We start from the raw sequence: 25,469 nt of genomic DNA on the forward strand, positions 1-25,469 counted from the left end.
GCGAAGCGCCCTTCCCCCGCGGGGCCGAAGCAGGCGCGCCGCAACCCGGGAGGGAGGCGGGAAGGGGGAAATGGAGGGATAAGGGATAACTGGTGAGTGCATCAACAAGTAGGGTCAGGAGGGGGAAGAACACTTAGGCCACACGGAAATTATTCGTGCCTATCTCCAGAATACAGGATTTTAGAAAGGTAGGGAGGGACATACGTAAAGGAAAGAATAAAGCCTAATTAATCTGGGGAAAAAAACTACTAAAATGCATTTTAAAATTTCCATGCTTGCACCAGTTGATGTCTGTATATATTTTACTGTATTTATACTTTGATTCCTTGCAAATGCTGACACTTTGGATCACAGTTCACCCTTCTGGAAGTGCTCCTCAGCTGATGCCTCCCTGTGCAGAAGTTTTCCATCGCCTTTCGTCCAGTACCACAATCAGTAAAATTCTCCTTGCGTACAGCAGTGAAGTAGCTCTTCCCTAGTGCTGGTTTTCCTTCCCTCCTAGCTGGTAGTGCTGGCGATGGAATTGGATCATCTGCGGGTTGCTAAGCGGTGTGACTGGGCAAAAAGAATTAATCTTCTTACCTCCTATTTCAAATGACGATTGCTCTTCTGAGCATCTCTTAAGTATCTTTTTAAAGTACCATAGAGGTGAGCTGACCACATACAGCATTTCATTGACCTTACAGAGACATATAAATTTAACTTTATACTGCACAGAAGTAATTGGAAGTTGTATGATGATCCATTTTTCAAAAAATGCATTCAGTTTTACTTCTTCATTGGACATATAACATATGATCATGTGTGATTAATTTTCTTAAACCTTCAGTGGCATTGGATTTCTTAGAAACTTCAAACTTATTTTCGAATCAATAAAAATGTCCCCAACTAATACTTTTTTTATTCACTTATTTGCATAGAAGTGATGAAAAATAGCATGTCACTTAGTAGTTTCTTGATTAGTAAACCCAGCTTAAAAGATAATAAATTGATAGTTTTGGAATTTAGGGTCTATTCCTTAGTTTTCCAAGCTGATCTCTGAGACCGCTTAACAGGTCAGATTCTGTTCTCATTAATCCAAAACAGTTTTTCTGCTATTTTGCCCTAATACTACTGTCTCATGGTCACAGCAGCCAAGTTCTTCCTCATTTGTAAGTATCAGATCCAGAAGTGCATCTGCCCTTGACAGGTGCTTGATCACCTTTGGAAGGAAATTATAATCTATGAACTCAGGAAACATTTTATATCATTGTAAAGGTAGCAAAATTAGGCCCTTAAAGACACTGGGTCCTACTATGGTCCATACAAATACGTCCAGGCACGCTCGGAGATCGAGAACAGCGCTCGAAACATCTTTTTCATATCACCAGCCACTTTCCACTGCTGCTTTCTGGACAGAGAGCCACAGGAAGCATAACGATTACGCAGAGGAAACCAGATAATCAACACAAGGAAAATGTGTCTTCTGCCAGGAGTGAAACACTGTAGTTTGTTTCCCTTGGAAGCAAGGAGGGGAGGAATTAAAACAGCTGGGTCTTTGGTTATGGTTCTCTCCTGAAGCTCCTCTCAATGTGACACAGCTGTGTGCTACGTTATGCACAGGATGGTGCTGGTAGAGACAATCTGTCCATTACTATTTAATTCAATCCTAAACACTGGTATATTCCAGGATATTGTCACTATTAATGTGTAGCAATGTTGTCCAGATTTGTTATGCCATTGAAGTTAATTGTCTGCATACTTTTCCTATAAATTATTTTCCTAAACAGCCTGTGCTACAGTATTCCATGTTGCAGTCAGGATCAATGCTGGCAAGAGTCTCTGTCAGGAGTGAAGGAGAATCTAGAAACAGATACCAAGTAAAATCTTGTGAAATTGATAACAAGGAGTGTGTGTGTTTGTGTGGGTGTGGGATTTTTACCACTGAGAATTTCCAAAGTACTTGTAAATGTTAGCACCTGATCAGTGAAATTAGAATGGCAGGGACCAAAGTTTCATCCTAAAGATTAAAGTTTCTGAGGTCAGGCAGAGAAGAGAGTATAACTGAAAGTTATCAAGGAAATCATGAGGCATATCATATAAAACTGGTAAAGTCAGTACTTGAGCCTTGCTGAATTGTCATGTGCATACAAATGAGTGAAGAATAAATCTTCCCAGCCAAGATTAGAAGTTGGAAGAGTTAATTCTCCTACAAGTATTTATATACTCAGTTACTACAATATACTATATAAATTATATAATTACCGCTATATATATGTGTGTGTGTGTATATATATATGTGTGTATATATATATATATGTAAAAAGAGGCACGAGCTGTGGACTTCTACTAATTTCTTTAGGTAATGTATTTGGAAACATAACACAATAAAGAATGTAATGTTCTTTCTAGATACTGTAATTGTCTGTATGACGCCTTTGGTTGACTAGGTACCACAAGGTGTATTATATGAAATCCTAAGCTGGAACTAATCATGGCCTTTAGGAATTCAAAGAGTATAATTATTCCTTGAAGAAGATGGTATATATGCCAAAAAGCTCACGTGTCTTTTGTGAATAAGTAAATCTATACTTTAAAAATTGTTAAGAAAAAGATCTATTCAGGAATATTGCAAATACTATTTTAATACTGCTGGACTTCTCAAGGACTTTTTCCTTCTGGACACACAGCTGGAGCAAGGGCTCTTAGAGATCTTTGTTTCTGATAGCATTTGTGCACTTTACCAGTTAATTTTGCCTTTTCCAATAGATTTGTTGCAGGCATTTTTAGTGGTATAAAACATGCATTTGTAGTCCTGATTGTTTTTATAACATCAGACCTTTAAAATAGCCCTACTTTATTATTTAGTGTTTATTTATATAGCAATATAGATATGGATAGCACTCTCCAGGCAGAAGAATACTCCTAAAATGTAGCAAAAATCTTCAGGCACTGCTTGTGGACCCCAATACAGCAAATTCTGGACATCAGGTTAATTATATTTTCAATCTCCACTTCCGTTTGCTGAAGCAGTATTAGCTAAAGGAGAGGTGGACCTGCTGTAATGCTGAAGGATACTGTAGAGAAAGCAAGAGTCAATTTTCTTTTAGAGGGTGGAAGATGATAGGTTTTGACAGGTACTGTCCATTTCAGCTTTTTGCAATAAAATGGGAAGTGTGTGCAGCATTTTACATCTCCTAAATAGATTACCCAGCACATCCACACACACGCACTTGTCAAAGCTAATGGCATTCTTTCTGCTGAACCTGACAAATTCCAGTTCTAAATCTAAACAAGTATAAATCTTAGCCAAATCTTGACATTTTACCCTCCTTCTGGGGCTTGTCTCCAGGAAGCAGAGAAATTTCTCCAGCATCCTCAGCTGTAACAAGTAGTGCTATCAACCCTGCAGAAAGCTATCAACCTAATTGTACAGCAAGGTAGAGTACTCATCCAGAAAAACATTGGTAAAGTAAAAATTCTCTAAAAATTCAAATTTTTTTATGCCATCATGGTATAAAAACTCTATAAGCATTGCTAATTATAGGCCTGTAGGGATATTTGCCATCCTTTGTCATTGCCCTAAAATACAAGGATATGTTCCCAATGATCAATTGCTCTATAGTATATTCAGCTGTGTGTCTTACCTACTTAGCCAAAATATCCAGGGAAAAAATTTTGTATGTGAACCCTTCAGCATCCTATCCAGCTATTGGACCAAGTGTTTTACTGCTGATGACAAAGGAAAAATCATTTCTCCAGCAATCATACCATTTCCTGGCTTCTGGGAAAAATAGAGTCAGCTGTATGAAAGCTTGCCTGTCCTGACTATCCATTTAAGAGTCTCCTGCAGTTTGATGCTTTTCTTCAGGCTTTAGGCTTTTAGTATCCTTGAATCAAATAAAAATCTTAGCTTTTAATGAAACGCGTCTGTGGCTGTGGAAAAAGAGCCCTTAAAAATGCAAAACCTTAAAATGCCATAAACCACCAGTGAAATAATGAAGAACAGTTGTCTTCAGGGAAGGAAAGATAGGGAACATTACATTGGTTTAATTTTATCAGGGTTTTAATACTATTTCTTTCATAGAAGAGAGTTTTATCCTATCTAACATTCCCAAAGAAATGATGACATGGCTGACCCAGATCCTTTATAGTGAGAAAAGGTCTCCAATACTCTCATTTTTGGTGTAGTTCATGGTGCTGCAGAGTTGGAAATAAAGGTTCAGTACAAAACGTTCCTCCACAGAAGTTATTTTGGTTTATTATTGCAATTTCATGAGAAACAGAGGTGAGGGAGGGAATATGATGATTCTTAATATTTCACGTGTCCATTGAAGAATTTTCTCAGAGCAAAAGAAAGATCATTTTCTATCTTTCTGTGTCCCACAAAATAAAAGAAAAAAAATGGCTGTTAATAGCTGGAGGCAACAGAGCTTTACAGACAAAAAAGCTTTATTTTGACAATTGATTTTTCTCACTCCTTTTCCTGTTTTCTCCCCTGTCCTGCTGATGGGGAGGGAGGGAGCCACCAGCTGTGTGAGTGCTCACTTGATAGCAAGGGCCAGTGCATCGCAACCTCAGATCCAGTTAGAGATGTGAGACAACTATAATTATAGCCCCTCAGATAGAATTGGCAGCCTGTGTTTGGTGGGTCTACAAATACATAAGTACTGAATTAAAATCCTAATGGAGGACTTGGGCAGGGTTGAGATTTGGTGGTGTTTGCATGTTTCGGGAGACTGAATACATTGGCATTCTGACATTTTAGCATCTATCTAACATCTATAACACTAAATTAAGCAGGGCTGGAGGCTGATCCTTTTTCCTAAGTACAGCTAGTACAGACTCACATATATACTGCCCAAGACTAGCCTCCATTAGGCTAGAAGTAGCTAAGTGGCTGGGTTGATCCTAGTGGAGGCAATATGCATGTCCTTACTAAACTGCAAGTGTCCTGAGAGCCTTAGGTGGTAGTGCCATGACGCTAAAACTTGATTATTATTTTGGGGCTATTTCAGCTCAGTGCATCTGAAGCAATGTGAGGGATGGGTTGCAGTCTGTGAAATGTGTTTAATAGCATGAAGCTGAAGGGCTGATGAATGATACACTGGAGTATCACACAGAGGCTGTGGGATGAGTTTCAGATGCAGAGATGCTGGGATAGTGATGAAGAAATGTTTAGGGTGGACAAAGTAAATCTGGTACACTTGTTAATCCTGACTTTCTAGGGGTCATGTCTGGCATGAGCCATCCTTAGAGCCAGACCTGCGTGTTGTCCTGGACAGAGTTATTTCAGATTGTCCACAACAGAGCTATGAAATACATGAGCATGGAAGCAATAAAAGGGATCGAGCTTCTGGTGCTTGGGTTCATTTCACATCCCTCTTTTTTGAGCAATGCAGATGTAAATATTTAGATTCTACTGTTACTGTTTTCAGCCAAAAGTTTCTAAATTTCAACAGGAAAACAACACTACATCTGAATTTTACATAACATTGTAGGATTGAAGATACAGCAGCAGTGGCCACATTAATTATAATCAATTTATGTAATTAAATATGGGTTATTAAGACATCAATCTGCATGGATAAGAACACTCCAGATGTCAAAGCTGGATTTTTACCAGATAGGGTGTCTGTAGACACAGCTGTTATTCCACAAATCTTTGCAGTCCTCAGACGTGACTTTGCTATCATTTCTGTGCTGCTTCTAGTGCTTCTGCATCTCCTGTATTGACCCTGCAGTCCTATGGAAGGGAGTAAGCTTGATGCTTGCTTTCATTTACCAGCACCTTGTACATTAAAAATATATATATATTTGTGAAGAGAAGTGATGCAAGGGACTATGCACCAGTTCACCCCTTACAGCACACTTGCACTCCAGAGTCTCTGCAGAGTGATTTGTGTACCAGTGAAGATCATCTCTGCTGCAGAATATGTTAGGAGGGACAGTGGGAGGGAGAGACCATTGGTACTGCCTTCTTGGGGGAGCCCTAGGAGATGTGTCCTGGTGGATATGGAAGCTCTGGGAGGTGAGCTGCTGGTGATGGGATCCCAAGGAGCATTACAAGCACCAGGCAGCCTGTGGCTTTCCATGTGGCATTTTACTTTGCTCCTTCCCCTGCATGTGTGGAGAGAGCTGTAAGACATAGATGGTCTAGGCAGTCAGGAAACCTCGCCAGCAGTGTGCTTTTAGTGTAGCTTGATCAGCTGAAGACAAAGAGTGACAAGATGTGCGTGTGTGGAGCTGGATTTCCCTAGCTCTGCTGCATTAACCTGGAGTAGCATTACTAGTTCTTTTTCACTTGGGTTAGAAGTTGCCAAACATCTTTTTTGTACTAATGATACTAAGAAGGTTGTTGGTTATCCCCATCCCTGCAGATCGCATAGATACACTACCACTGGTTAGAAGTGATCCCTCAAGGGATCTCCATTTTCAGTAAGTGGATCGTGTATTTGTCATCTATTCAGGTAGAATTAGGAAAGTCAAAGTAAAGAAGTTTTCTGATTGAGCAGAATTTAAAGGCCAGATATGGAATTTTTCAGGACCATTGCCTTAAGATTTATCTGAAGGTTAGTTTTTAGTTCCACTTTCATCTTTCTTTGTACACTCATGCAAAATAGAAACCGGTAAACCCCTTGTGAGAGACTGGACTATGACTCAAAACAACTGCCCATTTTTGGGAGCTCCAGTGGGCTTTGCTGAGACCACGTTTGCAGCCACAGAGAAAGAGATGAGTTTTTGGGTGTGTAATGGCAAACCTCTGGTCTGCGTAAGACAGAGGGGGTGAACTTATAACTGCCAGAGTCTACAAGCTGGGCTTTGAAGCCGATAAGAGGCAAACATTGTAGAGACAGGATGGTGCTTTTTCCCATGCCAAATTGCCCTCTCTTATACACACACCCCCAATGATGGATCAGGACTTTCAGTCACCACTTTGACCAACAGCAACACTCAAGTCTCATCATAAATCCAGGGGTGGTAGTTACGTATCTTCCTACTCTTACCCTCTCTTTCTCTTTTTTCCTTTCTTTTCCCTTAACATTTTAAGTGATATCTTTATGCTTTCATATTGCCATATGTTGTGGTTTAGCATAGCTTGGTTTTTAGTTAAGGAGCTAGATACTATACTATTACTATAGATAATAATAACCAAAATGACTATATATCTGTTTTCCATTGCAAACAAGTTGTTCTAAAATTTTTTATATATATATATATATATATATATATATATATATAAAATTTGCAAACAACAATCATTCAGTGTTGTTTCACTCTGATCTGCCCCAAGGGATCTATTAACAAGAACCTGGACTACCCTCACCTTCAGGGGTGGGTCATAACACCCCCAAGAGTTACTCTCTCTGTCCTAGGTAAATGTGAAGTGCTGGGTTAAAAATAGTCAGAAATATATCAGAAATAGATCAGAAATATATGTCAGAAATATATGTCAGAAATAGATCAGAAATAGATCAGAAATATATGTCAGAAATGTATGTCAGAAATATATGTCAGAAATATATAAGAAAAATGTCAGACCTCCCCATGCTTCTGCACAAACAGTTGTCATCCAGTTTATTAGTACAGATGAGCTTTGCTGTCACCCTGTGACTCCTGCCTGCCTGGGTACTGTGACTGAGATGATCAAACTTGAGCTTCATCCAGAGGATGCCTCAGAAACCAGTACATGTATTGGCATGCCTACCAGTCAAAAGTTCAGGAAGGGGTGGAGCTTACCAGGAATTGAAACTGATACGTGGTAACTCCAAGGTTACCACGTCTTTCCCTAGCTGTAGAAGCAATACTGGTTTCTGTCAAGGCAAGGTACTTGCAAAACCATGTCTGGGGTTGGAGGATGGAAGGAAGGCAGCAGGTACAGGACAGCAACTGCCTCCAGTACTCCCTTTTCCTCTCAGGGTAACCCCTGGGGTGGCAACAATGAAACAGAGAAGGGTAAAAACACCCAGAAGCTGACAACATCTGAAGAGAAACAAAGAGACCAAGCATCAGCCCACCAGCAAGAGCAGTGGTAAGTAACAAGGAGCCGGACTAAGATGATTTACCTGTATTGGGTGCCCGTTCTCCAGCTTACTCAAGCTGCACACCTTTAAAGGTGCACATACTTTATAGAGAGCCTGTGGATATGGCTGAGCACGCAAGCAGCATGTTGTCATCTTCTTGAGGCTTCCTACGTGGGACCCAAGTTGTTCTGGCAGGCTTCTTGATAGCATGGCTCACACCCTGTGCCGTAGCAGTGACCCGTTCTGTACCTTGGATACTGGCATATGTGGTGTCTGTTTCTTGGCATCCCTTTTCAAAGTGAAATTTCAAATCTGGTTCTAGCTCCCCATTTTCTGTGTCTCCTAATATTTCGTCTTGGAAAGTCTAAAAATACTTACTTTGGCTTAAGAGATGGATATAGGCTGCATTCCAGCACTGCTCTGAATGCAGTCAAGGACACAGAACAGCTTCCAGGAACTCACGCTGACAAAACTAAAACCAAAGCTTCAGCTCTCAATTTCATTTTGTGCTTTATTGGAATCTATGCTTAGTCTGTCTCTGGCTTTCCAGTGACAATCCTGAGATAGCTTGCATGAGCCGTATCTTGCAGATACAATACAGAATAGAAACTGAAATCTCTGTGTGTGTGTATTTTATGCACACGTGTTTAATATAAATATGCTTAGATGACCATAGCTAATTGTTTAGTCTTTTTTCCCCAAATGTGTTTTTTCTGAGTTCTCAGTGCATATAATGCTAAGATTATTATTATTGTTATGTGCTGATTTTGCTTAGCTTGCTTTTTTTTCTCCCGGCTTCCAAAGGGCAGCTGGCGAAACTGCAAACTGTTTCAGTTTCCGTTCCCTTCTTTCTGGATGAAGAAGGTGGAGCCATGTGGGGAGGAGGTGTTAGGCAGCTGATGCTGAGCAGAGATCAGCAGCTTTCCATTGAAACCCATGAATGCTTGCCTATTAGGTAGTAGTAATGATACAGGGACTATTAAGAGCTGAGTCCCTTTAAAATCCATCAGCGCTTTAATGACTGACTTTCAGGAGAGCAAACAACAATTCCTCAGTTACAGTCTGTTTATTTTCTGCCACTTCCAAATATGAAAAACTCTCTGTCTTGCCAGCTCTCACAGTGCCATATATCCACAGTAGAATGAGGACAGCCCCAGTCCGTTTATGTAGCTGTGCTGTGTGCATATTGTTGCTGTTTGGGTTTTTTGGGGGGGGAGGAGGCAGCATCAGGGATAGTGGGAGTTTTCCCATTGCCATGACTGTCTTTGCCCAGTTTTTGTCTGGGATACAAACCCCCTGGTATAGGTTAGGTGAATAATTAATTAATTGGTTTGCCAGAGCTCCCTGCAGAATTTAAGGCCAGGGCACATATAATCACACAAATCCCTGTTCCCTCTTTGATCTTACATGATTCTTGCAGACATAAATCTGTTGTGCATCCACTGAAAAGACTGAGTAGTATTTTTTGCTATGTGAAAAGATTCTCTCTGCATCTTCATGAAGTTCTAACAAAGAATTAGTTCCTAAATCTTGGATGTACAAATTAAAGCCTTCATTAGTATGCAGTTAGTGAGAAGAAGGGATGAGGAAAAGGCAGGTTGAAACAGAAACCATGTAATATAAGTGGGAAACAAATAGTCGAAAAAGGAAGTGGACAAGACTGGTGTTTTCATCCTTCCCTTGAGAAGGGGGATGCTACCTGGCAGTTTGAATGGGATGAAGCCACTTAAATGGCAATGTCCTTAACTAACCCAGATTAATTGGAAGATAGTATCTGAAATACTGAAACAGAACAGAGGAGATATTTATTTTTAAAAAAACCCCAATTGTTCCATTCATTATTACTTTGTTCTGTTTTCTCAAGTTAATTTCAAGAAAGATTTCAGATTAAAATATAATTTTAGCAGTGATAAAGCTGATTCAGCTTTTTAGCCACCAACCTATTTTAGTATGATCTTTAAAACTAAAATACTGGGACACCCTCAGAACGGTCCAGGTTTTTGGGCTCTGGAATAACCAGAGCAGTTGGAGAGCTGAAGTCACAGGGTGACAGAAGAAGAAAAAAAGCACAGACTAGCATTACTAAAGGCTTTCTGGAATATGCATAGCAGAAGGAACATGAGGGGCCCAAGTAGGATACCTCTGTGCCAAGTAGTGTCTCTATTCCAGCTTCTGCTTGCTATTTTTTGGAAACAGACAGGGATATGGTTTTGCTGCCAGCAAAGCAGGAGTTGGAGTCTCTTTTGAAGGCTCTGTGTGAATTGTTTCCATGCAAACTCTCAGTCTCAGGCTGCGAGAGAAGTTGGGAATGGGAAAACATCTCAGTAGCATCTTAGGGTAGGATCAGGAGACCTTTTGTTTAGACTGGACACATGAAATATGTGTGGGATGTAGCATGTTGCAGTCTCGTTCAGTACTCAATATTCAAACTGGACTTTAAAAAAGGACAAGGTGGGCAGATGATATTAGAGGATAGTTTTGCTTTGGAAAAGCCCTTATATGATATGTCAAGGGTGAGAAGTGACAATAAAGTGGTCCTAATTAGGAAAAATACTTGTTCAAATGCAAAATTGAAGTCACACTTTGTACATCCACATCCAGTTATACATAGAATGTGGTCTCAGGCCATGGAGAAAAAAGTCACCAGGATGACAAGAGCTTGAAACTGCTTATAATAATAAGCTTGCATTTAAGTGGCTTCACTTTGTCTGCTAAGTGCCATGAAATTAACTTGTAGAAAGCGGATTCCCAAATTGCCCCTGTTCATACCTATTCAGAAACAAAAGTCTGTACAGAAGAAAAGGTGTAGGAAAGTGGGGAAATTAGACGGTGAACTATAGCTAGTGCCTGAAAAAGAAACTGCTGCCCCCATTCAGCAGTCTGTCTTTAGCGCCTTTAAAGCTGCCAAAAATAATATTGGTTCTGGTAAAATCCATTAAAAAATGAAATTCGAAATAATAAAACCTGAAGATATATTGCTGCACAGCTGGTAACAGTCCCTCATCATTTTGTGTGAAAGGAGAGCGAAGTTGCTAGAATGCTTGATTCGAGAAACTGTATTCTTTGACTGCTGGAGCCAAATCCATCAGAGCTTTCTTGCCTTCCTTTTCCAATCTTAATCCTGAACTAAAAAAAAAAAAAAATGGTGTTATAAGACACCCCATCCTTTTGCTGATAGACTATACTTAGCAGTTCTGATTTTTTTTTCATGAGCTGAAGTTTCTTTAAAATAAAAAAAAAAGTTAGTCTACAAAACTGTAGGCAGGTTTTTAGCCAAATGCTTGTTTTGCCCACTGCCCAGCCACTGGTGGGAGTGCTAGAAAGGTAATTTGAATTATGCACTGTCTGTTCAGGGTTTAGCTCTCCACTTGCTGCACAGGAGAAGTCTCCCAACTCGCTGTCTTTCAGGCTGATGTACTAATATTTACAGCCCAGTGGAGTGACTCAGAGATGCCCAGCTTCACTGTGGTCAGTAGCCAGCCTGACCTCCAGCCACCTGATTGGTGGCAGGATCTATGTAAGACAATACCTGTACTGTTAGTCTGGTCTGTGGGGGTTGCTGTTCCATATAATGCATGGAGGAGGGGAAGAAGTCCTTCCAAATTCTGTATTAGAAGGCTTTTTTGGAAGAGCTTGTTTTTCACAAGCCCTGACATGTTCCCATGATGCACAGCTCGGTGAGGAGCTGTGGTGAGGTGATGAATAGGGAATGTATGGGAGGACGCTGTGTTTGGGCAGGGGCAATGAAAGGACAAATTCTCTGATGCAGACACAGCAGAGGAGGAAATACATTGTTGAAAAGAAAAGAAGGGGGGGAGCAGAGATGAACATGCCAATAGCTTAAATCTCAATGTTCATGTGATATGGCATCTGACCTGCTGAGCTCTCCAGGCATGCTGGCAAGCCTGACATGCAACACGTGCATGCCTCTGCAGGGGATAGCTCGGCTCAGCACTTGGTGTTGCCAAGCCCAGCACCTGGCCTGCCCACGTATGGATGCTCCATGCTCCTCACGGCTAGTGATTACCAGGTGCTCCAGCTGGCTCTGGCATGCTCCCTAAATCCCTGACACTGTGCTGCACTGAGGGAACTGAGCTGCTCTAGGACGTGGGGACAGCATGAGCTGGGTCTGATGCTGATCCACAACACTGCCACAGTGAACTCTGCCCCTATGGTGTAGTAGTCTGACCACAAGTGCAGGCTGACTAATGGCACGTTAGTGTTTTCAGAGGAGAGAAAGTTGTGCTGTGAGCCAAGTTTGGGCGGAGAGCTACCCCTTGGCTCCCTGATTTGATCCTTCAGTGTGGCAATTTCCTTGGAGCTTTAGAAGTTGGTTGAGATTGTTTAAAACAGAGTAGTAGCTGAAGCATGTGACCTTCTTTCTGATGTGCTAGGACCACAACAAGCTGCTGAGTCTGAGCCTCATCTAAACTGTTGGAAATTCAATTCCAAGTTTCAGTTTTAGTCTTTGGACCAAATTTTAACTCAGGAATTTCTCTACAAGCATGTGAGTAACAGCAGAACCTCAGGTCTGTTTCTTTCCTGCAGACTTCTGACTCTTGCTTTCTCCTGGGCTCCTCTCTGCTGCTCTCTCGCTTCTCACTCTTCCCCCTTGCAAGTTGACTTCTTCAGGATTTAACTCTTTGCTTTAACCCAAAGCCTCACAATGGCAAAAAAGTTGTCTGTTCCTAATGGAAGTTTTAGTTAACCAAAGGGACCAGATACAGAAGTGAGTTCCCCTGGTGTAATAATCTTCCAGCCATCATTTGAACTGTGGTAATGAAGTGCATTCCTGGCCTGTGGCAAACACAGGACAAAATCCATGGAGGTAGGTATTTGGTGATAAACATTTCCGGCTAATGTAGTTCATTTTCTGCCTCCCGTGTTAAGAGCACACATGCAGTGAGGATGAATCAGACAGTGTAATGCTAAGCCTCAGTAAATCACTTTTGTCTCTGAGCTGCAAACTGGTGAGATGATGCCGCTGATAAAGATGGAAAGCCAGAGCCCCAAGCCTGCATGCAAGGTTTGTACACCCTCCTAGAGCTCCACTTATGGCTCTGCTGGGACACAGAGCATATTGCTCAGCTGAGGTCTAGAACTGTGGCTGTCAATTATCATTAGCATCTGGCTGTGTGTGCATTGCAAAATAGGGATACCTACAGGACAGTAGTCTGCTTGCTGGGATTTGGCATCTTGTAGCCCGTTAATTTGGCAGCTTCTGCACTGCTCAGCAGCATATGGCTGTTCCATCAGGCATGGGAGCCTTGGTGAAAACAATACTTTGTGGTGGTGTGGACTTGACAGCTCTTAAAACAATTCCTGATAAATGAATGCAAAGTTCAGCTCAGTGTTATCTTTGAAAGAAATTCAAGAGTTGACTTTGGCAATTTGGTCTCTGTTCTCTTTTTAGTTCAGTCTTAACATAGTATCTAATGCAGTATCTCACCCATATCTTTCCCTAGGTTCCTCCTCAGACTGAATCTGCCCTGGTCTTCTTCCCAAGCTTTAGTCATTTGTGTTGCTCTCCAACAGTGTTCTCCTTAATTTTGTCATACAGAGCACTTTGCCCAGCAGAGCAAGATATTTGGCTTTCAGCTCTGTGATGTTCATGTACCAATGCACCCACAGTATAAAACACTGTGGGACTGGAAATAGTTTATAACAGCCATTCCTTTTGTAACTCTTTAAACTATTTCACACTTCATTTGAAAATCTCTCCTGTGGTAGATGGCTGGAGTGGACTTGAGAAAAAACTGAAGAGCAAAGCTCTGCAAAAAATATTACTGGTGAACAGCAGTCCTCAAGTGGTTTTTCCATTTCAGAAATAAACTATTTTATACAAACCTGAAAGAAAGTAGAACAAAAGTTGCTATGGTCAATGCTTTGAAAGCACTGAAAAAGTGTCCTTGAGCTAGTTAGAAGAGTAGACTTACATATATGGTTCAGAATTTAAATTTTCAGACCTGGTGTTCCTTATGTAACTGATCATTCAAAGTGTAAAATATCATTGCAGATTATCTATGACTGTATTGTATGTTTCTCCTGACTGAAATGTTTTATATATCTCTCTGTATGTACCAGTTTTGGCTGGATAGAACTTATTTTCTTCATAGTAGCTGCTGTGGGGCTATGGTTTGGATTTGTGACCAAAACAGTGTTGATAACTCAGGGATGTGTTTGTTACAGCTGAGCAGTGCTGACACTGAGGCAGGACCTTTTCTGCCTCCCACCCCAGCAGAGAGTGGGCTGGGGGTGCACAGGAAGTTGTGAGAGGGCACAGCGGAGACAGCTGACCCCAGCTGACCAAAGGAGTATCCTAGACCATATGGCATCATGCTCAGCTTATATAGCTGGGGGAAGGAGAGAGGGAGGGACATTTGGACTGACGGTGTTTGTCTTCCCAAGTCACCATCACACATGATAGAGCCCTGCTTTCCTGGGGATGGCTGAACACCTGCCTGAAGTGGTGGGAAGTGGTGAATGCATTCCATGTCCTGCTTCTCTTGTGTGTGCAGCTTTTGCTTTACCTGTTAAACTGTCTTTATCTCTACCCATGAGTTTTCTCACTTTAAACCTTCTAATTCTCCCTCCCATCCCACGAGGGGCAGAGTGAGCGAGCAGCCATGTGGTACCTAGTTACTGGCTGGGGCTAAACCACAATGATATATTGGTATATAGGAATTTATAATCCCATGACTGCAGTATATTATGTGTATCTGCTTGAAAAATCATAGGAGGTTCCTTTTTTTTTAATTTTAATATAGATACATTCTCTTATTGGGTTATAACTTTCCTACTCTCATTAATATCTGTTCAGTCTGTGTAATGAGTCAATACATTCCCATTTTCTACATAGAAAATAAAGCAAAAAATACTCATCAAGAAAAATATGATCCATAAAGGCAGAAGATGATTTTTCTTTTTGAAGAGCTATAACTGGGGTAAGATGTTCTTTCTCCCCTTTCCAGTGACTTCTGTATTTGTATTTATAAAACAACCCTACCTCAAAGATAGGCTTAATTCTTATAACAATTAGAATCATTATTAGTGAAACTATAAAGTTACATTCTTCATAATCTTTTCTGTCTGTGGATTTTGAAGCACTTCATATATTGATATAAAGCACAAAATTCTGCACACCACTGATAGCTTCAAATCTTCACTTTTCCTTAATTGCTCCCCAGGTAAGAAGGATAATTTGCTCCAGACTTATGGCTACTGTGGCAACCCAGAAACTGACTGGAATATTAAATTGACAGGCTGTAGCAGGTTTTATAGGCTTAACTGGATCAGAGGTTTTGCCTGAACAAAGAAATGACATACAATATCCTGCAAACTGGATAAAAACACGAAGTGAAAGCTGGTGGTGGGTTTTTGCATTAACTTTCTCTCCTTAGAAAAAAGAATCTCAAGAAAATGACAGATATTAGGTGTGGATTTTAGAACTGCTGGGGGCAGGTGGAGTTTCTCAGGCAACAGCTCATCTGGCTCCTCTCCTGTGGGATAAAAAGGCAAGGAACCAGTTTGTACCCTGACTTTTACCCCTCCCACAAGAAGTTTACCATGTACTTACTCTTCCTTCCCCCTGATCAGAGAATCATAGAATGGTTCTTTAAGAGACCTTAAAGGTCATCTAGTTCCAACCCCCCTGCCATGGGCAGGAATTCTTCCACTAGACCAAATTCAGAGCCCCATCCAACCTGGTCTTAAACACCTCCAGGGATGGGGAATCCACAGTATCTGTGGGCAACTTGTGCCAGTGCCTTACCACCCTCACAGTAAAGAATTTCTTCCTAGTATGTAATGCAAACCTGCCCTCCTTCAGCTTAAGGCCATTTTTGATCCCAGCACCCAAATCTACATTCTAAAATATCTTTCCAGAGACCAAGATGAGTACTATAAAGTTAGATAAACTCAATAAACTCAACTGCCCCCCCCCCCCTTTTTTTTTGTCTTTTAATTTCTAATAATAACTAAAACAAAGCATTAGATAAAAGACAGACAAAAGTTGGTGTCCTGTTCTCCCATTCCCTCCCACACTGGAGACTTGGCATCCTCATTTTCTTCGGCTTTATTTCAATAAAATGGAAACCAATTTGAGTTTTAAATAAGCACTGTTTTGAACACGATGACTCTTAATCTGCTTTTTGGAAAACAGCTGGTAAATGTACTGTCACCTCTATGTCTTTCGTAAACTCATTGATCTTTGCTATATTTCATGTACAGTCCTGAATTTCTGAAGATGAGGCTATGGTCAGGTATCTGAAGAGTGGGCCCCACCTGGCCTCCTGGGGTCTAAGCCTTCCAGCCAAAAAGCAGAAGCAGATAAAGGAAATGATTCGTGGCAAAAGGGATGGATCTGATACCGTGATTTCTCATACATGTTCAGACAAGAAGAGGTCCCTTCTTTTTTGAAAAATTTGATTATAACTTAAAAGAAATCAACCAGACAAACACTGTTTGAAGTCATCAAAGTACATGGTATAAAAGCTCTTCTGCCCTCTAGTGCTGTGAAGCAGCGTGATATCTTAGATGCACTGATTGATTTTTTGGTGGGGGGAAGATATGTAGCATTGCAACCCACAATTTCAGCCACTTTTATCACTGCCAAAGGGAAGGGAGGGGAGTTTAAAAGGTACTCAATAATTTTTGTTTATGAACTTGAGAGAAATATGATCTTAATATCTGAAACAACAACAAAAAATCTTGAAACAGATAAATTGTGCAGCAGCTTGTTAAAGGCACTTTGGGATAAATTGGAAATGCTACTACTCAATCAAATAGAGAAAAATCTGAAACAACTTCACTGATGGGGAGTGTTATGCCATAAGCGAGATGTGTTGTCAAAGCTTCTTTTAAGTAATGTTTGCAGTTGTGTGGTGAATGCCAGTGGGGTATTGCTGCTCTCTTCACTCCTGCCTTTAAGGGTCTGGGATTCGGTGGAGACGTGCAGAACAGTCTCACCGTCTCAGGGGCACCAGAGTGTGCTGGCAGAAAGGGAAAGGATCGTATTAAATGGCACCATTAAAGCTCACGGCTCTATCTTTACTAGTTTAATCTCATAAATTAATCCACATCCTCCTAGAATAAGTCTTCAAAGAGAAAGAGGTAATTGGATATAAATACTCTTACCAAACCCTGAATTACAGTGATACGGCAGCAGGCAGCTTTGGGCACTTTGATCTCTTTGCATGATTTTCATTCCCCTTTTAAGCCTAAGTATTGGGCCTTATTGTTTCATTACTTTTCCACTGCCAGCTGCTCTCTCTGCTTACTAGCTTGTCCTCTAGCCACTCCATATGACCCTTCCTTAAGAGGCTCAGCCTTCACCCCTAATTATTCTTTGCTGGCTGTTCTTCTCCTCGTGTTATCACACGTGTGAAATTTTTGTGCCCACATGTGCATATAAAACCCTGCCAAGACTCTGATGTGTGGGGGCAACTTCTCTGTCATAGGTCAGCAAGCATAGTCCCGGAAGGGACGTCCTTGCTAAGGGGTGCTTACAGTTTCCTCTGGGAACTGATAGAACCTATCAGCTGGCCAGTTTGAATATGGACAATTCTCTAAGCCACTTAAAGTTGTGATCACCTCTGTGATCCACATTTAAGAATAGGCAAACTCCCCCTCCAAGCTCTCTCTCGTTTCCGGCGCTGGCACAGGTGGCTGCGGGGCCCGAGTGGGGCCCAGTGGGCCCGGCCAGGCCCTGCTTGGGCCAGGCCGGGCCGGGCCACGGCCGTCCTGAAGCCATGGACCTGTTCCAGCTGTGGAACCCCCCCCCCCCCCCCCCCACTGCCTTGCCGTGGGCAGCCGGAGCGGCTCGGCTCTCCCCCCTCTCCACTGCGATAAGAAAAATTCAACATTCCAGCTGCAAAGCTGCAAGGCCGAGGTGAGACTAACCCTTTTATTGCTGTGAAGAGCTGAAAACCTGAGGGAAGAGAGAGAGGAGATGCTTAAAGCTGAAATTCTGTTGTGAAGCTATGATATATCAGAGTATCCTGTTGTAATTTCATGAAGATATGGGGGGTGGAGTGTTCAACTCGTAAGCAAAAGCACCTGCGTTGAGATAGGCAGATGCTGACGCAGCTGTAATTTCATGAGAAGTTTGGACAGGGAGAGATGAACCAGATGAGGACTTTTGCTCCAGATGGGAAAGGAGAAAACCTCAGTTCCTAGAGATGCTCCCAGAGATAGTCCTAAAGATGAAGATGATGAAGACCCTTTGCTCCCAGGGAAGGAGAAGGGCCTCTGTTTTTGTTTCTGAACGGCTCAACCTTAAAATTGTACCCCAAAAAACTTCAAGAGTGGACCCTCGAAAGCAGTTGCGGGAAAAGCTGCAAGTCGGGGGAAAGGACTCACATGCAGGCAGAGAGACTCCTCTTCCTAAATGGACTGAACGATATTTGGAAGTGGGCGGCTGTCTCGTTGTGATACTGTTTTCATAGCATGAGCAAGAAGAGACTTCTCTTTCTAAATGGACTGAACAAGGTTATTATGGAAGTGGTAAACAGACTGAACATCTAAAGGGTTGTCTTTTCACATTGTCAGTGGGAGAAGGGAGGAAGGTGGGGGGAGGAGGAGAGTTCTGAAGGTGGTATAATTTTTTTTTCTTCTTTTAGGTCTGTTAATAAACTTCTTTATATTCTTTCAAGTTTGGTGCCTGTTTTGCATTTCTCCTAATTCTTATCTCACAGCAGATAAACAGTAATGAGTATTTTGGACCAAACCACTACATTCTCCTTAGTGCATTTCTAGTAAACCTGCACTGCCGTGGCACAGCCTCTGCTGAGCAGGAGCCATGTAAACTCCTACCCACACTATACACCATGAAGATAAAACCCTTTGTCTTCTCCAAGTGGAACTGATGTGTTTTCATCACTCTTTTGATCACCTCAAGTCTGTTAATACACTCTGAACCCAGTCTTGCCTCTTTGCTGTCACGTTAGATTGATAGCTCCTTGAGACAGCAACTGCATTTTGAATTAAGTCTGGCAAAACAGGGCCCTTGTCCTGATTCAGTGAGTTGCACCTTCCGCATGACAGCAAGATGAATATGAATATGCCCAAGGAGCTCCTGGTGCCTGAAAATGAAAGACTGACAAGGAAACTGAGGCTCAGTCTGAGACTAAGTCACCTGAGTCCATCACAAACAGTGTGACTTTGCACACTCCTTGAACAACTTTTGAGCAGGCTGCTTGAGTTCACAAAGTGCTTGGTGCCTACAAGGTAAGGGGTGGGACTGTGAGCACCAGTGCTCTTCCCAGTAGATAGTGGTCTTCCACATGGAGCACTTTGATTCAAGGAAGTGATTTGATTTGGAAAGCATAAGATTTGAGGTCAGGAGTGTAGAGCAAAACTTGAATATGAACAGCAAAGGCTATGCTAAAAGTTTCTGAAAATATTATGCTTGCTATCTGCTGCCAATTCCAAATATAACAAGTATTTCTAGAGTACTTACCAAAAATTTCTGAGGAGCTGAATCAGAATAAATACTAGTTTTTATATGAAGCTGTTTGCTACAACAGCAGAAAACTGACTTTGCAGATGAAGGAACTCATTGTATTCCTGATTTTGTGTAAACAGGAAAAATAAGAGTGTATTCTTTCATTTTAGTGTTGGCCCATATGTCCTGGTAACTCCAAATGAAACCAGAAGAAAACAGTTGCAGCAAAGTAAGTCGAATTGTCTAATATAATAATACATTATTTCTACTTGAATAACTTTAGGGCTTCGTGCATTTTATTGCTCTTGCAACTTTTATCCTCATTTTTACAATGCTTTTATATGTACAGCTATGACAGTGAAGCCAGTGCTGTGAGCATTCTCCATCCTCATGTAGCTTTTCTGAAGATTGACTCATCATCTGACTTCACTTCATGCAGAATAAATCTTGTTCAGAAGGGTTTTGGTAATTTCAGTGCTGGAGCTGTTCAAGATGGCTTCTACAAGACTATGCTGGAATTAGCTCTATCCAACTTTTACAGGATTGAATTAATATCAGAGAACTTTGAACAGTCTCTGGCTTAGGAGGAGGAAGAACAAAAATATAAATAAGAAATATTTTTGAAAATACTCCCATGTGGAAACAAAAGCAACTGCAGCTGCTGTTGGTTCTTGAATATGCATTTAAGGATTGTAGGTGGGTCTTTTCTCAAGCTGGTAAAAGTCATTTTAGATTGAAAGTATTCACTTTTTCTTGGCTTTGAGTCTTGCTGGTGAAAGTAGCTAAGCAGGAACACCCTGAACCTCTACCAGAAAGACCAGGCATATGTTGAAATCTTTTATTGGCAAAGTTACAGCAAGAGTCAGTTGTGAAATAAATTCTGTATACAGAGGTGACTGAGCACAGCAGTCCTACACTCCTGGGCATTGATTTATGCAAGATATGAAAGCTGAAGGAGTGTGAGTCAGCACTTCTCATGTCTTGAGTCCTTGAGGAAACAGTGCAATTAAATCCTTTCTTCTCAAACAGTGTGAGTTTGGCTGAAATGCTTCACCAGGAGGCTGGTATGGGTTGGGTTTCCTTGGGTTGCAAGAAAAAAAATGGACTTATCATGAACCAAACTAAAATCTTCTGGAGGGATGAATAGCAGCAGATCATCTTAGACCTGACTGTGATGTTAACAACAAAGGTGCTGCTGCTCTAATAAATGTCTGTTTTCACTTTGTGGCACCAGTGTGAAAGGTCTGAAGCATGTCAAGTATTTCTGTCTTGGATGCTGGCAGAAATAGGACCTCACTGAATGGAGTCTCTACTTAAATGCTTGTTTAAAAGGTGAAATAAAAAGCTGTGTCTTTTGGGTCTGTTTAGAAGCTTACACAAATACTGGCTTTATGCTGTTAGAGGAGGACTGGTGTCGGCCTCCGATAGCCATAGCCAGCCATTAGGAAATACAGTTAGTAGGAGTGCAATGAGCTCCTAGAGCAAGCAAAGTGCTAGTGTAAAACACAGCTCCTCTTTCCATAGGCTTTGTTGGCCTTGCTATTGAAAGGAATTGTTGTGGTTTTTTCCTCTGTCAGTCAATAAAGAGAGAAGTTAAATCAGCCAGCCATCCTAGAGCATATGGCTGCACCCCGGCTGTATTGACTTCCACTGACTACACTGGGAGCTTGCTGCCCATCTCACATGTGGGTGCCTATGCTGAAGTGCCTTAATTTGAAGCTGATTCATGCATTCCTCCTGTTTCTATTTAGGGAGCATGTGGCTGGGAGGGAAAATTACTTTTCATTTCCCTGCTGGGGAGCATTACACCACAAGGATTTCCCTCTATGCAGCAATAACATCTTAATTGTAACTTCTGCTTTACCTGCAGGAATAAATACTGGGGCACTTACCTACGGATTCCCAGGGGTCAAAAAGCAGTATATTAGCAGTCTCTTAGCTGGTTTTGGCTTTACTTTTGGAGTTGAGTTCTAGGGTTGCTCACCATTACAGTCTCGAGTTAGGGAAACTACCTTTTTAGCTGATCATTGCAGTGACTGAGTAACCTCTTGTGGGGGTGTCTGCGTCCCTTGAGAACAAGTTTGTTCCTGGATGGTCTTCAGGATTACATGCAATTAGCAATAATGGCTGCTTTTTAGTATTCCCTCTAACTTCCATATATTTATTTCTTTTTATGCCTGCTCAGTTGCTAAGAAAGAGCTCAATGACCTGGAGCAATGGAAGAAAGAACACAGGCCAGGGCCAATTACGTTGAGTCCACAGAGACTGGGTAAGACATGTAAATCAGCAAATGTGAATTGCAAAATTTTATTTTGCAGGACATGAGATATTTTTCACTTTTTCTTGCATGCTGCTTATTAAAGAGACTCAGTGTCAATAAGGGCTGACATGAGCCTATTGTATGTGCTCTGTGCTTCCTGATGATCATGGCAAGGAAGATGTTTCTGAAACAAAACAGCACAGATTGTCACTCAAGAAATCTGTCAAGATCACAGTAGAAAATCTGTACTAACATTTGGGGAAAACAGGTGGATTAACCCTCCTGCTGTTTACACTCTCTGTGGTTGATGTCTCTGAGGGAGCACACACTTGTCAGTAGTGTTCAGATGGACAGCATGTTGGAGACCCTCCAGTTACCCATAAGAAAACTCCTCTGTCTTACTATGTGTGTTTCGTGGCTGCTGGCTGGCCAAAGTGATCCCTGCAGCTTCAGCATGTGCAGACTAAATGTGTGTGAAGCTCTGTGTTACCAATTTTATAAAGATAAAAACAGACAAGTAAATGAAAAACAGGGTAAAAAGCTGCAAGAACGTAAGACGCCCTGAATGTAACTGGTGTGTTTGCTAAGATAACCAAGATGTTTTCTAGATGAGTGAGAGAAAGTATAGGAGATATCTTGAATTGCAACCACTATAAAGTATTGAATTTAGTGATATTTCAGAATTAGTTTAAAAAAGTTTTAGAAAAGAAGAGCTGCCCTTCCTTACCTTGGCTGTCATAGGAGAATTTGGGGTGCGCAGTGCAGGATGTTGCCTGCCTTCACCTGCAAATTAAGTTCTTTCTCTGCCAGACTATGCAAGATTAGTTTGCAGTGGTGTACAGTGTATAAAAATAGTCAGTAGGTGGGAGACAAAGGAATTTGAACTGACTCCAACCCAGAGCTGGTTTTTAGCTAAAGGTGATCCTGGTCCCACATGTTCTGCCCTGCAGCTGAGTCGCAGTTGTTTGCAGTGGTGGCAATGCCCTGTACTCCCACAATCACATGCAGTCATGTGGCCAGACAGTCTTTGTGAGTTCATGTGTAACATCTTCTTCTTGCTTGTGAGTAGTCCCTAGAAGACAACATACTTCTGTCATAAGAAGACCATAGAGCTTTTTGCTGAAGAAAGTGAAATCTGGAAACAGAAATTTGGTGTGTGGTGTCTGTGCAGAATGTGTGCGGGCTGGCTGCATGACTGAGGGTGTGCTGTCAAAGCTGCAGTGACTGAGTGTCAGGAGTCTTAACTTCCTCTGGCCCTACTGCATTTAAAAACTTCCTTGGGAAAGAAGCAACCAAAGAGGAAAAAAAAAAAAAGAAAGAAAGAAAATATGATGTCTTCAGTCACTGTCTAGCTTCCACTTAGACTCCTGGAGACTGAGACACAGGCACTGTGTTCAGTGCCTCTGAAAAGAGCTAAGGTGCGAAGATTATTAGAACATATCATTTCCACTGGAACAAATTTAGAACTGAAGTGGCATCTCTAATGTCACCACTGTAGGTACTGAATAAGAGAAAAAAGTATAATGTGTTATTTTCTCAGAGTGATTTTAAGGGACTACACATGTAGTCCAAATCACTAAACAAAATCTCTAAATAAAGTTGAAGTTTCTTGAAGTTTTTTTAACACTTGTGCTTTCCATAGGGAAATAAGTATTCTGGCTTTAAACTGTAATATTTGACTGGCAAACTTTCAGGCATCACGGAGAGATGAGAGCAATGAAGGATGCAAGTTCCACTCTCCTCTATAAGCAATGAGTGGAGCAACAAATCATGCCTGATAAATGCAATGGTCTCTTTTCTGGTATTATTATATATGATCACAACACACTCTAACTTCAGTGAAGCATCTGACATGTTACAGCCAAGCCAACCTGAATGAATTAAACCTTTCTGAAAGGCTTTAGGCAATTTCTAGTAATGATCAGAAAAATATTTGTTCCAAGACGATGTCCATCAGTACATGCAAAAAAATACAGTGCACACAAGAAATTTTGGCAGTAAAAGGCTAAAAAAAGAGAAAGATTAAGCATCCAAGAGGTTTCAAAACTGGTTTAAGCAGAAGTTTGATTTTCTAGACCTGGGGAAGAGACATTCTACAATGCCAGCTGTATGCTTATTGCTACTCTAAGGTTATTACTTGTATACTGTATGGCCAGTCTCTCTTGAGAACTTATCTTAGGGATTTATTTTTGTCCATAGAAATGTTGCCACACTTAAGGAATTGATCTCCCATTCACTAAATGTCACAAAAGCACCTAAAATTAGTTATCTTCCATTAGTAAATGGAGAAAGCTACCTTTAGACAAGAGTGATTCCTCCTGAAAGGTCTAGTATAGTTGTCTTACATTTCTTAGAATGATTTGGGTCTGAAGAAAACTTAACTATTATTTCATTTTAACTGCCCTGCCATGGGCAGAGACACCTTCCACTAGACCAGGTTGCTCAAAGCCCCATCCAGCCTGGCCTTGAACGCTTCCGGGGTGGGGCATCCACAGCTTCTCTGGGCAATTTGTGCCAGTGCCTCAGCACCTCATAGTGAAAAATTTCTTTACTATATTCAATCTAAATCTCTCCTCTTTCAGTTTAAAGCCATTCCCCCTTGTCCTATCACTATATGCCCTTGCAAAAATTCCCTCTCCAGCTCTTTTGTAGTCACCTTTAGGTACTGAAAGGCTGCTAGGAGGTCTCCCTGGAGCCTTCTCCTCTCCAGGGTGAACAAACCCAACTCTCTCAGCCTGTCTTCACAGGAGAGGTGCTCCAGCCCTCTGATCATCTTTGAGGCCCTCCTATGGACTCAATCCAGCAGGTCCATGTCCTTCTTATACTGGGGGCCCCAGAGCTGTGTGCAGCACTCCAGGGGGGCCTCACCAGAGGAGAATCCTCTCCCCTGACTGGCTGCCCATGCTGCTTTTGATACAGCCCTGGATATCAGGCACCTTAAGTAGTACAGAGTGGTTTAGCTGCTTCTATTGAATTAGGAGTCACACAGAGGGGAACTTCCCATGAAAATACAGGCAAAATACAGCCCCCATCCTCAGAATGGAGTGAGGGCTGCTGTTAGTTTTTGCAACAACTGAGGGAATAAATTATATCCTTTCCTAAAGCAAGAAAATACTTTGGAAAATAGAGCAGAGTAATAGAATCAAAGTCACTCCCTCCATCCCTAGTATCGCTTTCTTTGTGTGGGTGGTTTATTTGTTTGTGGCGTTTTTTTTTCTTTTTATTGAAGGCTGAACATTATGGCCAGAGCTTTAGATGTTCACAAAAGCAAGTCCGTGCCTTTGGAAAAGGACAGCTTCTACTGCCTCGATATGAGTGTGAGGTCTGTGGGAAAAGGCTTTTACTTCCATTTCAGAAAGGGGATTCTTCCTCAAGCCCCAAGACATTAGCTAGAAAATATTAAAATGATAGCATCCCATTAGTGCTGGCAGAGTCCAAGATCCTAAATTTGATAAAAGAGAAACTTTTTAGCAATAGAATTTCTGACTGTATGTGTGTGACAAACTGAGCAAAGGTAGGGGTAGTTGGATCAGAAAATGAAAACTCACCTGCAAAGCATGACTGATTTTCTGAAAATGGAATAGTTCCTCAGTAAACTGATCATATATTGTAGGGACATATTTGTTGGTAGAGTGGATGATACAGTGGGTGCTCTGTAAATAATAGGCAAGTGCTTTTGATGGATGAATAAATGATCGAAAAGGTCTCCTATCTATTCTCTTTAATGTCAGACAGCTACTGTAATTATGAAAAATTTCCTGTA

At 41.4% G+C, this 25,469-nt stretch overlaps 1 protein-coding gene and 1 long non-coding RNA gene across 2 annotated transcripts in view; both read left to right on the top strand.

Annotated features, from left to right (window-relative positions):
* The first annotated feature begins 1 nt into the window (after position 1).
* LOC116439805 lies at positions 2–892 on the top strand. Its single transcript, XR_004238284.1, has 2 exons — positions 2–92; positions 355–892. It is a non-coding gene; the product is annotated as an uncharacterized LOC116439805 (long non-coding RNA).
* A 6,837-nt stretch (positions 893–7,729) lies between these two features.
* The window catches only part of EPSTI1 (epithelial stromal interaction 1), a 50,825-nt gene continuing 33,085 nt past the window's right edge, over positions 7,730–25,469 (top strand). The window contains exons 1-3 of the mRNA XM_032099818.1: positions 7,730–8,011; positions 19,617–19,675; positions 21,632–21,715. Coding sequence (XP_031955709.1) covers positions 7,821–8,011; positions 19,617–19,675; positions 21,632–21,715 — 334 coding nt within the window. The 5' untranslated portion in view covers positions 7,730–7,820. The remainder of the gene's footprint in view (positions 8,012–19,616; positions 19,676–21,631; positions 21,716–25,469) is intronic.

This window comes from Corvus moneduloides, chromosome 2, assembly GCF_009650955.1.
Source record: "Corvus moneduloides isolate bCorMon1 chromosome 2, bCorMon1.pri, whole genome shotgun sequence".
Classification (NCBI taxonomy): Eukaryota; Metazoa; Chordata; class Aves; order Passeriformes; family Corvidae; genus Corvus; species Corvus moneduloides.